The sequence below is a fragment of the Filicampus tigris genome, chromosome 5 (assembly GCF_054856515.1).
Source record: "Filicampus tigris isolate MCC_2025a chromosome 5, RoL_Ftig_1.0, whole genome shotgun sequence".
Taxonomy (NCBI): domain Eukaryota; kingdom Metazoa; phylum Chordata; class Actinopteri; order Syngnathiformes; family Syngnathidae; genus Filicampus; species Filicampus tigris.
Genome location: NC_141221.1, coordinates 2,372,976 through 2,389,890, shown reverse-complemented (window position 1 = coordinate 2,389,890; position 16,915 = coordinate 2,372,976). Strand labels below are relative to the sequence as shown.

The following is a 16,915-nucleotide window of genomic DNA, read 5'->3' as shown; positions in this document are numbered from 1 at the left end:
CTCGAACGGTGGAAAACGAGCTGAACTTTAATTCAACCTCAGACTGAGAGGAAACATTTGCTTAAGTATAGATGGGGCGCGGGGGTTGCATTGTTTCAGTACAATAAACTTAAAGCCCTAAAACCAAATATAAACTTTGAGGCGTATAGGACGACAACTAAATATGCCCATTTATAGTCACATTCACCAAAAGAGGTTTCCTGTTTAGTCCAATAAACTTTGACTTTTTATCTCTGTGCTGTGTATTTGGATAGGATGATGTCAAACCTTTTTGTTGTGGACTGTCACTGCGGCAGTGAAGACAACTTGTTTCCACAAATGGTCTGTTTGATGGTTAGATGTGACATGTTGCTTTGGCATGTTAGTTAAAAAAAAAATTTTTTGGGGGACTTCAAGGACATTTTTGGTGCAGAACACAACATAGCAGGGTAAAAATATCAGTGAGTATAATCGGGCTAATTTATTGAAGCGATGATAAAGTCTATTATTGTTGTTTCCATGTTGCTGACATGTTACATAAAACGGCACAATTTGGCTGATTTATTGCTCCCTGCTGATGAAGCTGACATTTTTCAACACGTCTCTTGGGGGTGGGAGGACTACAGAGAGCTGACAAGCAAACTCATTCTTCCACGCTCACTGTGGCCGCTGAAAAGCACAAAAGTCCAGAGGGTCATAAAGTAAAGGCCCGATCGCGGCGCAAAGCTTCAACATACGGATGCTTCGAGATCACCAGGGAGAAGGGACGCTCACACGACTGGTAGGAATAATTGCAAACCAATGTGCCAGACATCCAGCGTGGGACATCAACAGGGCAGGCGCCATACACAGAAAGACCCCCTATGGCGGCCATGTTTCATCCAAAATGACTGCGTTAATAACAAGCAGGAAGAGGAAAGTCAATCTTCATTCCTTCGGTGTCATAAGGCATGTTTGAAGCGCTAATAAGAAGGAGAGTGGAGCAGCTGCCAGAGGCCGCGCACACACACACACACACGCACACACACACACACACACACACACACTCAACCACCTGCTCGTCCTACAGGTTTGACTTACTGCGGAGTACAGTTCAAAAAGCGCATAGCATACGGGCTATTGATCGTCTCCACTCGCCAAGCAACAAAAATCACAAAACATTTTCTTAGAAGCCAGGCAGAATTAGTTTTATTTACAATTTATTTTTTTTCCCCTGTACGTTTGGATATTTTGCCAACATACAATTGTGTTTGTATAATTGTATGTTCCAACCCCACCACCAAAAAGCAAAACAAAAAATCTTTCCAGTACTAACGTGAAGAAGGCAAAACTCACTTTCTGACTGAACCTTGCATAACGGGTTACAGCGCCACCTGTTTCTGTGGAATGTGCTTGACAGCCCACAACTCTGTTTCCATGAGGGGAGTTACTTTTTTCTTTTGGAACATTTTCAAGCCATTAGCATAGGCATCAATTTTTATTTTCAGAGGGGGGGCGGAAACCATTTCAAATTGCTCAAGTAGGCGAGTACACAGTAGCTTAAGCAGGTGATTAAGTTGAAGCGCCAGCTCTAATTCTGCCATCCAGACGGATGACCACACACATGCTGTGCAACTGCCACACAAACTGGGACACCAACTGGTTATTTTTTTTTTTTTTTTTTTTGTTATAAATAATTGTGTGGCTGAGCAAAAAGAAAAATGTTGGTTGCCATGGAGGGGATTAGATGCGCAAATAAAAGGGCAACCAGTGCTCTGAATAGATGAGTGGCGATGGGATTAGCGGCTTTGGAGAGGCCGCCATATGACCTTCTGACCGCTTAGTTCATCAAGTGCAACACAGGATGGAAGCGTGCGCTCATTAATAGCTGCGCCGCAAAGAACTTCAACGAGAATCCCTGAATCACATCCAAACGATTGGAGTTGAAAAACACTTATTTACTGGCTGGGGGGGTCTTTTTTTTCCACAACGAAATAGGTGGTTTGCAAATTTTTTTGCAGGTCCTCGTGAACATGGACCGTTTTGGCCACACTGCCGTCTGTACGGTTGTTCCATGCCAATGTCATGTGAACGTAGCGTGAGCCGTGTCGAAACTGGATAACAGTCCCACGGGGGCTGTGCAGAGTGGAAAATGCGGACTCTTCTGTCACCGCAAACATGTTTCAGTGAGAATGTGGGATCTCGCTGACCCAAGCGGGTGGTCACGTTTGAGTGAGGGAGCCGAACACGATTGAGGACCTCACTCACTCCTGGATTCTCGCTTCTGACTGAATTTCATTGTTTTCACTCTGTGCCATTTTTACAGACAACTTCTGCATGGCTATAAGAGAAGATTCAGAAAAAAAAAAAAGATTTCTCCCATCATGAATGCCAAGCTCTCTTTAGAATCATGTATAGACCAAGTCCGTTTTTCCATCCCTATTTATTTGCTACATCGCTTATCCCCGCTGACTTCATCAAAGCAGATGACACCATGGTCTGATCGCCTGTCAATCACTGGGCACATATAGAGATAGACAGACAGCCATTTCCACTCACACTCGCGCACTCTCTGAGTGGGAACTGAACCCACGATTCCTCTACGGAAGCTCCGGCAAGTGAACCACTGCACCATCAGGGACTATAAACCAGATCCTTCCTGATAAATTCTCTGGTGAGAAAACAGAACTTAATCCTTCATTACTCCTACAGATTTGGCCTTTGCCTTTTTAAATAAACTCATAAATTGACAGATCAAAGCGCTCAGGACTTTGATTACAGCTATTACGCTAAAAGGGGGAAAAAATATGGTAAAGATTGTCCCTCCACTGATTTATGAGCAATTTGGCAGGATGATTACAGTTTGGAAAAGTAACACGATAGAAAGGTCAAGAGAACTTTTTTTTTTTTCTTTGTTCCAGAGTAAACAAGTCTTTTCTTGTCTTATTTAGTGAGACCTAAGCAGAGAAATCAAAATGTGAGTTTTTTTTTTTTTTTTTTTTTTTTTAACTCATTCTTGGGAAAGCAGGCTTGTGAGAGCAAAGTCTTTTTGAACACACACACACGCAGCTCTCTCTTGATAGTAGAAAGTCACAACTGAACCTAGGTTGTCAACAGTATCGGTACACCTGCACCACGTCCTTTATATACTACAGCGCTAAATAATGAGATGCAGCTGAGCTGAAATTCCACCTGTAAACGGATAATAGTTTGGAGAGGTATTCATCTAAAAACATGTTCATTTGGTTGTAATTTTTAAGCGTTATATTTTTTTAATCCAATTTTGTAACATAATAAAGGAAGCAAGTCAATAGTATGTTTGAGGGAGAGTAATTTTAGCAATACAGTTGAGTTACACGCTAGACTAAACAACAACCCCAATACCAAAGAGTGGAGCCTCAAAACTCAAAAGTACGACGTCACATAGTATTCGGACTCTCATCAACATTTTGAGAAGCCGTACAAACGCAAAGGTCGGCAGCCATCACGACATACTGCGAGAAGCCTGTTAATTTGACAAGAACTTTAATTGGAGTGATTCATCATCGACTTATATGTTATTACTTCACACTTGCTTGGTGGAATTTTGTTGCATTGTTGTGGCAAATGCTAAGAAGACTCCAAGTCAAAGTACTGAGTAAATTGTAGGGCTGTCACTATGGAATATTTTTTGAGAATCAATTATTCCATCGCTTAATCGGATAAAATGTTACTTTGCATTAAAGTGCACTACAAAACCCTTTATCCCATGGATTACTGTTTATTCATCAAAAAACGTTTATTTGGCATTGTTGAGGGATAAAAACAAACAAACATTCAACAACAATGAAGTAATGTCAATGTTAAATAACGCATCACATGGCCTCATTCGGACGTATTTTTCCTCAAAATAAATGATAACTTAGCAAGGCGCTTCCATTTTCAAATCATTTGACCGGAGGATGTGTCACAGCGCAGTAAAAAAAATTATAATCAGAGACACGTCGATCGACGTTAATACTTTACATTTTACATGCACGCATCAGACTGCCTTAGTGGCTCACATGACAGGTCGTCTATTAGCAGAGACACTCATATTTAAATCAGCCGCGCACTCGCGCACACACAGACAATTCCCCACTCTCACACGCAGATCATGACAGCAGCCACACAACACACACATTTTGTTATGTTTTTTTTAACCTCGCCATGGGAAACAGGTCAAACATGTTGGATACTCGACTCAAGGTCTCACTGGACAGAAAACGCAAAAATGTACGTGCAGCTATACGGCAGCAGACTTGAGTTACACTGATGACGTCTTAGTGACCATTTCAACCGGCGCTTTTGTGATTAATAAATCACATTTGATCAAATTGCGATTATATTGCAAATGCTATTAATTGTTTGGCCGTAATTTTAAGTTAAACAATGGCGCTGAACGATTACTCGATTATTAAAATATTTAATTTGACAATAGATTAGTTGTTGATTGATCTTGACATCCCTCACAACCGTAATTGACAAAAATAAACCACCTTTCAAGTTTATTCATGCTTCATCTTAGCATAAAACCAGCCTATAAGAAAGATATTTTTTTTTTTGTGTAAAGTGGTCTAAAATGTATCTAGATGAATAAAATTGTGTGCAGTCACACTTGAAAACAGTTTATAGGTGGTCCTAAAATAGAGGTGACAAAATGTACGTACACGTAATTTAGCGATGAAGGAAGCGCGTTAAAAATGACGATGACTGAGTGATGGGCTGGGCCGGCCTGAAATAACGCCGACTGATATGACTGACAATGACGGACTCCCGACACCACTGGTTTCTGTTATTAATGTATTGTTTTAAATGCCATTTTTCTTATATGCTGATTTTTACTCCATGCGCAGCACTTTGTATGCGATGGCTGTTTCCTAAATTCTCGATAAATAAAGTTGAGTATAAAAAAAAAAAAGCAGTTAAATTCTTTTCACAGGTGTTTGGCAGTCATAAATGTTACTTGACAAAAGTACGCCTCAATAGTTAATAAAGGATTTATGAGGGTGAGAGTTTGACCGTGGAGCAGATCATTGTGATACGTCCATTAGGTCCTAAGGCAAAATCTAAACAATTCACAGGTCGACAATCATCCTGGAACAGATTGTGTTTCAACCTCGGGCATTCAACTGTATTGTTAGGTGAATACCTCCGCCAGTGTCAATTAAAGGTGAGCATTATAATCTTTGTAAAGGTGCAACTTAAATACAGTTTGTGTAATGGATCTAATTATATAGTGAAGGTATGTCAAGGTGTTGTGGTTGGTGAGCGTCGTCGCTAGTATTAGAAAATGAAAAGGTTCAAGGAAGTGGATTGGCTCTCAGATGCTTCCTTTGCAAATGTTGCGTAGCAACATGAGGTGTGTTGGCGGCAAATGAGTCGAGCTGCATAGGAACTACCTAACATGTCCTCCAGGTGTCGTTCAGGAAAAAAAACCAAAAAAAAAAACAACTCACTTCTGCTTAAGGTTATATTGAAGATATGACTAACGTCAATAAAGCAGGACATGGTCACACCCAACGACACTTCATCAATACTGATAAGTGACATCATGTGTGAGCAGAAAAAGTATGAAGTCACACAACAGCAAAGAACTTCCTGTTCTTGCACTGATTAATCAGCATGGGATTACTCAATCATTGCATACAAGGCGCAATTTTAAGAATGCAGACATGCCTCGATTTCACGTGACTAATATGTGTGACTACTCCTATTCTCGACCAAATACATGAAGACATTTTACAAATGCATCATAGTGCCTAGTGGTTAGCATGTCTGCCTCACTGTCCTGAGGTTTGGGGTTGAATCTTGGCTACAGTCTCCCTGTGTGGAGGTTGCGTGTTCTTGTGTGGGTTTTCTAGGCGTACGGCACATTCCAAATACATGCATATGGTATGAGGGAAACTCAAGACTCAAAATTGTTCATAGTTGGTTGTCTATATGTGCCCTGCAATTGACTGGCTACCAGTCCAGGTTGTAGCACATGTCTCGGCCAAAATCAGCAGAGAGGCTCCAGTTCACTCACAACCTTAATAAAAGATACGCGCTACAGAAAATGGACTGATTGACATTTTACAAACATTAATCACCCATTTAGGGTGCATCAAAACTACACGCAAAAGACACTGTGTAAATGTAGTGGACATAATAATAATAATAATAATAATAATAATAATAATGTTAAAACAATATTAATAAACTAACAATCAAAAATCTCTTTTGTTGATTCTTGGTTGACGTTGGTGAGTGACTGGAATGATTTTATCTGAATGTGGGCAAACAATGAACACATTGTTGCACTGGCTCACTTCCAATATACTCTTCACAATGAAGTTTATACTTGACAGCATGTAAACAAATAAAACGACGCACAATGGGAAGTTTAGTGGAATTTGTAACACAAAAGTCACCACCAGTGTGCCGTGACACTGACTTGAGATTTCATCAGGTCTGCCACAGTGAATCATCTTATTAAACTTAGTTAAATGGTCCAAAACTATTTATTTACTACAAAGAATGCATCTTTGTTAAATGCTCTTCCACTAGATGGCGGATCAATGTACAGAACCATTAATCCACTTTTTGTTTGGCCTGACATTACTGTCTTTTTCTAATACAGTACAAGTTCAAAGTTTGTCTCAAAACACAACAACGTCTCCAAGTGAGGTGGCAGTGAGCTTCGAGAGCTGTGCTCAACAAGGGCATCCACGTTCATTGGCACTGAGAGAATATCCGACACCTCGTGTGTTACTCACCAAAGCTCGGAGGGAGGACTCGTCCAGGGCATCGTAACTTTCCTGGGACATTTTGGACATGTTGTCTCGTTATCACACTCAGGTGACAAGCAACACTCTCCGGCTTCAGTCAGACTGCGGTGAGACTTCTTGACTCCCGGCGACGACGACGACGTTCCACCTGCTCGACTTTGCTAGCAGACTAAATCAAGTGTCTTTTCTCTCTTTTTTTTTTTTGTCTCTCTCTTTTCTTTAAAAGTCTGCTTTAAAAAGGATGCTTTAAAAGTAAAAACACAAATAAATACAAACGGGAGCTTTTCAAGTAGAGAGCATTTTGCAGGTCAGCGTCGTGTGTGAGAGTCGGAAGCCGCCGCGCCAGTGGCCACACGCTCACTCACCGGGAAACGTTGGTCGCTTTTTGAACTGCACAATGAGAGTGGACGGTGTAAGCCCCGCCCCCCTCGTGGGACAGGCTGCTGCTCCAGGCGCGTATTTAAAGCGCACCACTGTGTGTATCGGTACAACCGTGCGAAACAAAACTAACTTCAAACGAGTTACCTTACATTGTCGGTTGAGCCTTTATCCGATATCATATTAGTGCGCTGAATTGTCCATATACAGTACTAGTAGTAGTACACTATTTGTCTCATTAATCCACAGAGCCCGAGAACAACTAAGTGATTTCATGCGTGCCTTTCTTCCACTATGGGGTAGGGAACTCCGGTTCCTCGACAGCCATATCCTGCCTGTTTTGGATCCCTCCCTACTACAACACACCTGATTCAAATGATCAGCTCATCAGTATGTTCGGTACTAATCTGAAACGGTCCTCATCATTTGAGTCAGGTGTGTTGTTGTGGGGCGAGATCTAGCTTTGATTAGAAAAAAAAAAAAACTTTGAGATTTTTTTCCCACTTTAAATATCTGTTCTTCTACCTAACTGAATGTGAGTACTTCTGCCATCTCTGTTTATTTCAATTATGGTGCATTAATTAACTTCAAAACTGTATCATCTTATAAAGGCTCAAACTGTCCTCCTTCAACTCTGCAACGTTTCTCAAACCTTTTCGGAATAACGTGACACACTGCAAACTCAAAGATCCTACTTTTCATACTCTTAGTTTCCATTCTTCTTTGATAGCGTATCTACTTTTGGCCCACAATGGAGGCTATACATCAAACCCTCTGTATTCACAAAATAGTGCATGTGAACAGCAGACCAACTCTAAATAATATTTTTGTTGGAATGTAAACAGTACTGAATACTTACGACTAGTTCATACGTTGAATTTATGGCTATCTATTTTTAAGCATATTAGTAGTGAATATTTTGAAATTGTGTTACAAATGTGGTTATGAGAACTAGGTGTTTGGGACTTGAAATGTTGCATTGTGCAATGACCAAAAAAAAAAAAACCAGACAATTATGCACATACTGTATTATGTCTCTAGACGCGCCCGAGTTGTGTGCTGGCAGCGTGGGATCGTTTCCCGCTCTGTGATGGGGTCTGTGTGTCCATCCATCCATCCATTATCTGTACCGCTTCTCCTCACAAGGGTCGCGGGGCGTGCTGGAGCCTATCCCAGCTGTCTTTGGGCAGTAGGCGGGGGACATCCTGAACTGGTTGCCAGCCAATCGCAGGGCACACAGAGACAAACATCCGCACTCACAATCACACCTAGGGCCAATTTAGAGTATCCAATCAACTTACCATGCATGTTTTTGGAATGTGGGAGGAAACCGGAGTGCCCGGAGAAAACCCACGCAGGCACGGGGAGAACATGCAAACTCCACACAGGGAGGCCGGAGCCGGGATCGAACCCGCGACCTCTGAACTGTGAGGCGGACGTGCTAACCAGTCGACCACCGTGCCGCCAGGGGGGGTCTGTGTGTGTGCCCTGCTAATAGGGTTGCGTCAGGAAGGGCATCCGGCGTAAAATGCTTTGCCAAATCATTGATGCGAATCGAGCGTGCACTTGATTCGCTGTGGCGACCCCTGAGGGGGAAAGCCGAAAGGATAACAACAACTGTATTATGTCTCAGGTCTGATACAGAATCCATTCTGCATTTTTCTAGTGAATTGCGTTTTTGCAGTAATTGTCATCCTTCTCCTATTCCCCAATTTTTTTTGTTTCTTCCCCAACGCAACTGACTGAGTCGGCATACAGCCGATATTTGGAAATAAAACAGAATGCAAACTGAAGCCGTGAACATTTATTGACATTACAAAACACCCAAAGAGAGTCACAGAGTTGAGAGCATTGACATGGTTGCAGTACAGAGAGAATGACCATCAACATGCATGAACAAACACCAAACCAGGAGATTTCACCATTCACTCACCCCTCTCTGGTATGAATAATACTCACACATTATAATTAATCATCCCCATTAACAAACGATTTTCTGCAGATCTTCAGACATTTGTGGCACATGAATACACAGAATACTGTAATTGCATTTCTTTGATATAAAACCTTATTTTTAAATGTTTCAATCATTTGTTTGGCTGAACATGACATGAAGACCGAACAGGAGACAACTGAAAAAGTAATCGAAACGTGACACTAAGAATACGATGAAATCCATCAACTATTAGCTAAAATACTAACGAATATTCAACAGTATAAAAACACACTAGTTGAAGAGTGTATGAACGTTACATGGAGAAATATTCAAATTAGGGATGGTGAATAAAAAGGCTTACAACGAATAAAACAATTTTAGTATCAGCTGAGAGAAAGGTATAATATTCATAGCAAAATCAAATCACCTTGAATTGTTAAATGTAATGTGGTGTTGCTGCTGACACAGGCACTTATCAGATATATTTAAGATTTTTAAACATGGACAGAAACAAAAAGCAGAGAGCGAATAAGCATCTTTCTCGCCACGTCGCAGCTCTCATTCCTCCTGCTGGTCTTCATTCTGCTTCTTAGGGAGCTGTGAATGGGAGAAAGGTCAATAAAAAAAACCTAAAATGAGTGCCAAACACAATTGTGTAGCCTCTTAAGGGGAGAAATCCACCCTTCAAAAGAATTTAAACACTGTTTGTCTCCCATTGAACAGACAGCTTATAATGTGAAATGTCTGGTTGCATGTTTTTCATTAGCTTGTTCCGCATGGCACACGCAACAGTATTTTGCTAAAAACAAAGGGAATTGATGGAGCTTAAATTTGAACTGTACCTTAGTTAACACATTCCTTCTGTTTCCTCTCCCCTCTTTGTTCTCTGTTGAGTGTAGTCTGATTGGCACACATGCAAAACATGAAGTCACTTCTCACATATTGTGTATAAGCACAAACACTTCAGATAGCTATATTTATCTTTATGAGAGATGGGCATTCCGTTCCGTCCGTCCCTCCCCAAAGGCCGAGAGGTTTTTTTTTTTTTTTTTTTTTAAAGGGAGTACAAAGCAAGTGGGTTTCCGTCCGTCCCTGTAATCGTCCCTAACCGGGCCAAGTGACAACTGAGGTGATGTGTTGAGTTCTTTTTAAAAGGAAGACCACTGTTCTCTTCTGCGATACCACAGAGTCGCTTTTATTCGCACAGTTGAAATGTAAGGACGGAAGCGCTTTAGAAGGATGAGGACGGAGGACAATTATTTTATAAATAAGGGCGGACGGATGATGACGGAAGGGTGTCCAGGTCACGGACGGAGGACGGACGGCAAAATAGGGTAAAGTGCCCATCTCTGATTATTACGTTTCTTGCGGACGTACCCCTTTAGATAGTCAGAGGCTGGCTTGTCAGAGTCCAAAAAAGATGACAGCGCCCCTTCCGATTCTCTGCCATGTTGAGCTCTGTTCTGTGCTGAAACCTCACAGTTGGATGTTTTTCGCTGACTCGGCCGCCCGATGTAACCTCTCTGCCAATCCCTTTGGTTTTGTCCTGGCGGAGCGTCTCCGTCCACTCCAAGATTTTCATCTAAGAAGTCACCTGTATGCCAAACAAACATCTCTCAATCAATCAATCAACCAACCAAGAAATCATCTGTATGCGAAACAAACATCTCTCCATCTACATACATATCCATTAATACATCCATCCAGTTTCCAGGTATTAGAATCATACAAATCTTTTATAACATTTATGGTAACACTGCATCAGTGTTTCATACAGAATTAAGTGAAACACATTTGATGGTATGCAATTTGAATCCTTCCCCCATGCAGCAACTGTTTCTGTCCATTCCCAAACCATCCACATCCCGATTGAATACTGCCGTAACATCAGTACACTACCTTGGTGCTTTATTCTCCTGTGAAAATCTGGGGAAGTTCGTCCAAACGCGTCCTTGGTAGGAGTTTTTTTGAAAGATGCTTTTGTTATATTGTTAAGAGGAAAGGCGGTCTGAGGACGCATGTCACATTTGTCCTGCATGGGAAAAGACATGCACAGAAATAATGCACAGTTACACTATTGTTGTTATTCATAAACATGTTCCAAAATGATCTTTACAATCTACAAAAGATATGAAGCTGATGTAAAAATAGGACAGTGGCATTTTTCACTATGTATCAGACAGGAAGCCGATCATCTGGAGTTGTCTAACCAACCGGAGGAGTGACATACCTGATGATGAAAGACCACAGCCTCCTCCAGCGCAACGCCACAGAATTCACATGGAATCACTACGTCGCCCTCTAGTGGGCTGGCTGGTGGACTGTAGGAAGCTGGCGAGACGGATCCTTGGAAGGTGGGGATGTTGGAGGCCAATGTGTTGGGGAGGCTGCGCATCATTCCGGCAGCATTCCTGGCCTCTTTAGGGGGGGACGGCGGCTGCTTGCTGAAGGACGCAAATGCGGACGCGGGGCTGCAGCCAGTCTGAAAGACAACAGACAAGTAAAGCGGGGTATACATACCACAGTCATGATCGGGCCTTATTTGAGCATTTTTCCTCTTTTCGGATAAAATCATTGGCGGATATCTCTCAAAGATTATCCTGAGCGTTTATCCTGTGTGGGGTGTTAAGAGTGATTTTCCCTCCCTGATATTTTCACAAATTGGTCAGGGCTGACAATCGTAAATGTTCAACCTGTTATATACTGTATAATATTTGCAATCTCAAATCCTTGTGTGTGTGTGTGTGAGCCATGGGCTCCTTGGCTGTGACATGAAACCGAACAGCAGCCAATTGGGAAGTGGCCTGGATGTCATGTGTAGAGATTCTCGCGTTAAAAATCGGAACGCGTGTACCCCGCTTAAAGTGGAAGTCAGGTATATGTGCCTCCACTAGTCTAAACATATCACTGCGATTAATATTGGGTTTGTGGAATATGAATTTAAAAAAAAAACAAAAAAACTTGTGAGCCGTGGTTGGTCATTACCTGAGCTCTGAGCAACTGTGATCAGTCAAGCATGTGGCATAATGGCCGCCCTCTAAGATGGGTAAAAACGGGTGGATTTTGCTGCTTAACTCATATTCCACAAATGCAGTGTTAATAAGAATGCTGTGTTTAGACTAGTGGGGACGCACAGAACGTGTTAAGAACATTTTTAAGTGGTCTTCCCCTTTAAAGAGATAAACAGTCGCAAATCTGTGCCGCTGACAAGATAATGTAATTAGTTACAATATATTAAATGATACACAAGCAATAGACAATACCAAAGAACTCGTGGCGTTGAAGGAAGTCGACATTTCTCTCGTAATGTCTCTACTGCGCCATCGTACCATTGTTAAATATTAGTTCGCTTTCTAACCTGTGTGAGGATTGCGGTTCGTGTTACACTAATGACACCAAACCTGATGCAAAATGAGGTCCTCTTCAGGAAACAGCTCTTCGCAAAACTCACAGGGAAGCATGATGTCTGAAAGAAATCATTTACATTCCTGTTAAATGCAGACCACCCACTGTGAGAAAGAAAGGACGTGGACGGTATTCTTTTAAGTACCTGTTTGATCACGGTCGAGAAGGGCACTTGTGCGAGAGGGGAAGTTTGGGTAGTTGTTGTTGGATGTGGGAAGTTGACAGCCGACGGAGCTATTGGACGTCTTTGTGTGGTCCCAGATGTCACTCCACAGACTGGCCTCTCCAGCACCAGCCATGGACTCGCCGTCTGTCTGCAGGCTGAGGGCCAGCATGTAGTCGAGGCCTGATGAATCCTCGTCTTGAAGTGGCCATGCACTGCCGCGACTCAGGATGTCGCTCTGTTCAGATACTACCAACAAAACACAACAGTTCATTGAACAATGTTCAGAAGAGGACGGATTTTTTTTTTTTTGTTCTCCTTTGTTGTATTTGGTACCATGGCAGAAATGCAAAGATTGAAAGAATTGTATTAGTTTTGACTGATAAAAGAATGGATGTTTTGTAAGATACGGGTCCAGCTTTAACATCTGGCCTGGAAGACAGACAACGAGCAATGGGAAAGTATTGACATCGTTTCACCTTTTCCACATTTTGGAATATTACAGCCTTAATTCAAAATGAATTAAATTAATTTTTTCCTACTCAAATAATTGATTTAAAAAAAAAAAAAAAAAGGCTGCATCATGACAAAATGTGGAAAGGGTTAAGTGCTGTGATGTGAATACTTTATGCATGCACTCTAAGGGCCTGATACACCAAACCAACGTCGGAAGTCGTTAAAGCGTCTGTAAGCGTCTTGGGGGCGTTTACGTTTGTTGAATCGGCGTCGCCAGTCGTGACATTTGGTCACTCTGATTGGCCGTTAGCTAGCAAATCAGCGCGCGGAGCACCAACGTGAAGTGACAAAGGCGGAAAAACAGTGAGCACGCCTCCGCTGCCTTAATCCTCTTACAAGTACAAGAGCGAGGGTTGACAATGTAAGTGTTTCACAATACCGCGTCAAGAACGTGATGGTTTACTTTGCGTGGGAGTTCATCGTGAGCAAAGAATAGAGTCGAACGCATTGTTTAACGTTGTTATAATCAGCCCCTGGCCAACATCGTTCCGGTTGGAGTTTTCTAACCATGAGAAATGGTGACTACCGCCGCCGATGGTATGGATGGGTATTACATCTTATGCATGCGCAGAAAGTGGTCAGCGTCGCTGTCTGTCATTGCGGTGTGCGTTGCCAGCGTGACGTGCCGACAGCCGGCCGGACGCCACAGGGGGTAAGCGTCTGTCACTGTTGGTGAACGTCGTTTTGGTGTATCAGAGCCTTTAAGGAAATGTGTGTGATGTTGGGCTTCTGTATGACAAGGGACAAGTGATTAACTTTGTTTCAATCACGAAGGACTTAAACGGGTTCTGGTTCCTGGTTAGTTTTTGAACACGGAAAGTTAACATAACTCAGGACTAGTCAAGTCACTTCAAACAAAATAATAAACATATGATACAATTTGAATAAACTATTTAACATACAATGCTCTGCAAAAATAATGCATTTTATAACCCGGAGTGCCTTATGTATGAAACTATTTTAAAATAGACCCGTTCATTGTTGTTGTGCCTAATAATATGGGGTACCTAATGTGTGAGGGGATAAAACTAAAAATATATAGTGTGTATATAATTTTTAGCAGCGCCAATTTCCACCTGATGAGTGTAGGTCTGTGATGAATGACTTGAGGGGTTCACTGTAAATCAGTTTATACTTGGATAACTTTAGGCTATAGAGAAGAATCAACTCACATCGGCTGGATGTCATATTCCTCGGGGCAATATTTTTCCAGTCTCCGCTGACTTGTCTTGAAGCGTTATAAAACGTGGACTCAAAAGTGCGGGGAAAGGCCTGATGTTTTGCAGCACTCAGGTTGTTTTCCTTGGGGCCTCGCTCTTCGGTTCTTAGGGGGTTTCGGATGGAGTGGCCTTCAAACCAGGCCCCCGGAGGCTGCAGGTCTGCCGGGTTGCGACTGGAGTAGCTGTTGTTCCTCTCTTGGAGGAGTGTGGGACTACCACATAACATTGGATGCAAGGATTTCTCCCTCAACATGACATTGCACTTGCACTGTGGGCAGGGCTCAGTGCGTGCTCCACAGTAATCCTCATGCTCGCTGGCTTGACTGAAAGCAATCTCCAGTTCACAGTACTGGCATGCCACCAGTCTCTGAGAACAGTCCGAGTTCTGCAGGAGGAAAGGTTGTGAAAATGAATGATTACTGAATTTATAGTTAGGGTCACAAGTACGTATGTGGATTGTGAGGGCTCTCATAATTTTGCCTTTACGTACGCACACATACACCCACACAGTGTTTGAAATTAGACCACCGAGATGGGACTCACAGTGTACATTTTCAGCTTTAATTTAAGAGGTTTCAAAAAAGTAAGGCATTTACGATTTAGGAATCACAGCCATTTATGTAGACTACCTACATCTCAGGGGCAAAATGATATACTGTTACTTTAACTACCGGTATTCTTTTTCAATAGTTGAAAAAATTGCTTTGCATCCCTGAGTGCCTGAAGTCAGGAGTCCTTTGGCATCACAAAATTCAGACTTTCTCCCATAAATTGTTTTGACCAGAGCTGTCAACACTCACACGTTGAGCATGAGGGTCATGCATTACTGTCCAATGTCAAGCTCACACTTAAAGCAAAAGTCAACCCAAAAATGATCTTGACAATAATATTTTCTATGCAGGCCCACAAATCTAAACACGGTATCCTGATTAATATTACGTCTGTGGAATAAGAGTTAAGCGGCAAATCCAGCCGTTTTAATCATAATTTTGAATGAATTGGTGTAATGCATAAATAAACAAACAGACATAAAAGCTTTCACTGTTCAAACACATTTGGGCTAAATTTGAATAAAACAGAAATAAATACCTGGTGAACTTCAATTTGATTCTTATTTATCTTGAGTCCACACTTGCATGTAATCTGTAATAAAAGGAGAGTATTAATGACTCAGAATGGATGATTATTCAGAGTTATTACATTATCCATTTGCGTTTGACAAGAGAAAAAAGATTGCAGCACTCAAGCATGATATATAATGTTGCCTACACACGCAGGCTTCTTGAAATGTAATACCTGGCTATGCTCCTGTTGCTTGTGCTCCTGCAGATCTGAGTGTGGCACCGGCTCCTGGCACACATCACAAAGTGCGATGTTTCTTCGACAGTGGATCTCATGGGTAGTGAAATTTGCTTCTGGAATGTCATGTTTGCTACAAAATAAAAAGTCGAAATTAACAATGAAACATTATTCACCGTGAAATGTGAATTCTTGATTGACATGACTTGTACACTTACCAGTTGCCGCAGAACTGAGTATTTTCATCTGCCATGGTCTTACTGAAGCCTGCATTTAAATACAACAGTATTTACAAAGGGCCTTTACTTTGAGAGTAATTAAAACAAAAACATTTGAACCAAAAGAATGCAATAAAAAGACGGTCAATAATTGAACAGTAGCTTGGAAATCCTAGTTCACTATTATTGTATACAGTCCATTGAATAATCAGAACTGAATACTAAACGACAGGCATGTATTTTTTTTTTTTTTTAAGAAAATGACAGTGGCTGACAGTTCTTTCACTTTTGCTTACCCGGCTAGCTAACGTTAGCAGACAGAGGCGGTCTTCAGTAACGAGGAACAACAAGCATCTTCACCTTATGCCGGCGGGAGTGTTTTAACCACAGATAAAATATAAATGGCGTTCCAAGTGACGCCTGCAGCCCGGCTATGTAGCTTAGCAACCGTCCTTAGTGTAGCTTTGCCTGAGCTAATGCTAACTAACTTGCTGCTAGAAAACTAGCCTGGCTATCGTACCCAAGAAGCTATCGCATTATCAGATTTCTGTCAACCGGAACAAGTATAAGAAGTGACGTGACAGTCCTTCTTAAAATAATCATGACGGATAATTGCCTTCGAAATAACAGTAGAACAAACGAGAATTTCACAGACGCAGGCTACTAGCTAGAAACTCAAGCACGATCATCCAATTTCTTCTTTGCTATGTAAATACAAGTTGACGAGTGTGCCCAGAGTCTTGCCTCACAGGCGGTCCACGTATGACTAAATGAGAATGCAGAATGCTACCTCCTACCTCACATTTTTAATCTGTAAAGAAAACTACTTAGATGGACAATTATTCATTCTAACTTAAATTCATTTTATATTGTCAATTTAATATATTGTTGCCCAAATGTTAACCTTTATAGTCAACACTGACACTGTCATTTGATATCAGTATGATATGGTCAGTTAAACTTCATTTGTTTATTCTTTAAAAGTAATGGGTACTTTGATTGGTCAATTAAACTTCATTTGTTTATATTCTTTA

At 41.6% G+C, this 16,915-nt stretch overlaps 2 protein-coding genes across 4 annotated transcripts in view; both read right to left on the bottom strand.

The window, feature by feature from the left end:
• Nucleotides 1–7,117, bottom strand: part of smtnb (smoothelin b) — a 48,147-nt gene extending 41,030 nt beyond the window's left edge. For all 3 annotated transcript variants that reach the window (XM_086031150.1, XM_086031152.1, XM_086031151.1), the window contains exon 1: nt 6,735–7,117. In XM_086031150.1, coding sequence (XP_085887276.1) covers nt 6,735–6,794 — 60 coding nt within the window. In that variant the 5' untranslated portion in view covers nt 6,795–7,117. The remainder of the gene's footprint in view (nt 1–6,734) is intronic.
• Nucleotides 7,118–8,913: 1,796 nt separating this feature from the next.
• trafd1 (TRAF-type zinc finger domain containing 1) lies at nt 8,914–16,638 on the bottom strand. Its single transcript, XM_086031882.1, has 12 exons — nt 16,178–16,638; nt 15,882–15,930; nt 15,661–15,796; nt 15,454–15,507; nt 14,317–14,749; nt 12,611–12,877; nt 12,462–12,526; nt 11,291–11,542; nt 10,960–11,092; nt 10,438–10,654; nt 9,903–9,960; nt 8,914–9,657 (listed from the first exon to the last, which is right to left on the bottom strand). Exons 2-12 carry the CDS (start codon nt 15,914–15,916, stop codon nt 9,619–9,621), a joined length of 1,689 nt encoding a protein of 562 aa, XP_085888008.1. The 5' UTR covers nt 15,917–15,930; nt 16,178–16,638; the 3' UTR covers nt 8,914–9,618.
• Between the last annotated feature and the right edge of the window lie 277 nt (nt 16,639–16,915).

Excerpts from the sequence above, each read along its gene's own strand:
- trafd1 (XM_086031882.1), bottom strand. The coding sequence starts at position 15,916 with ATGGCAGATGAAAATACTCAGTTCTGCGGCAACTG. Across the intron at positions 15,797-15,881 it reads ACTCAGTTCTGCGGCAACTG|CAAACATGACATTCCAGAAG; the intron begins GTAAGTGTACAA and ends TTTATTTTGTAG. Across the intron at positions 11,093-11,290 it reads CTGTGGTCTTTCATCATCAG|GACAAATGTGACATGCGTCC; the intron begins GTATGTCACTCC and ends TTTCCCATGCAG.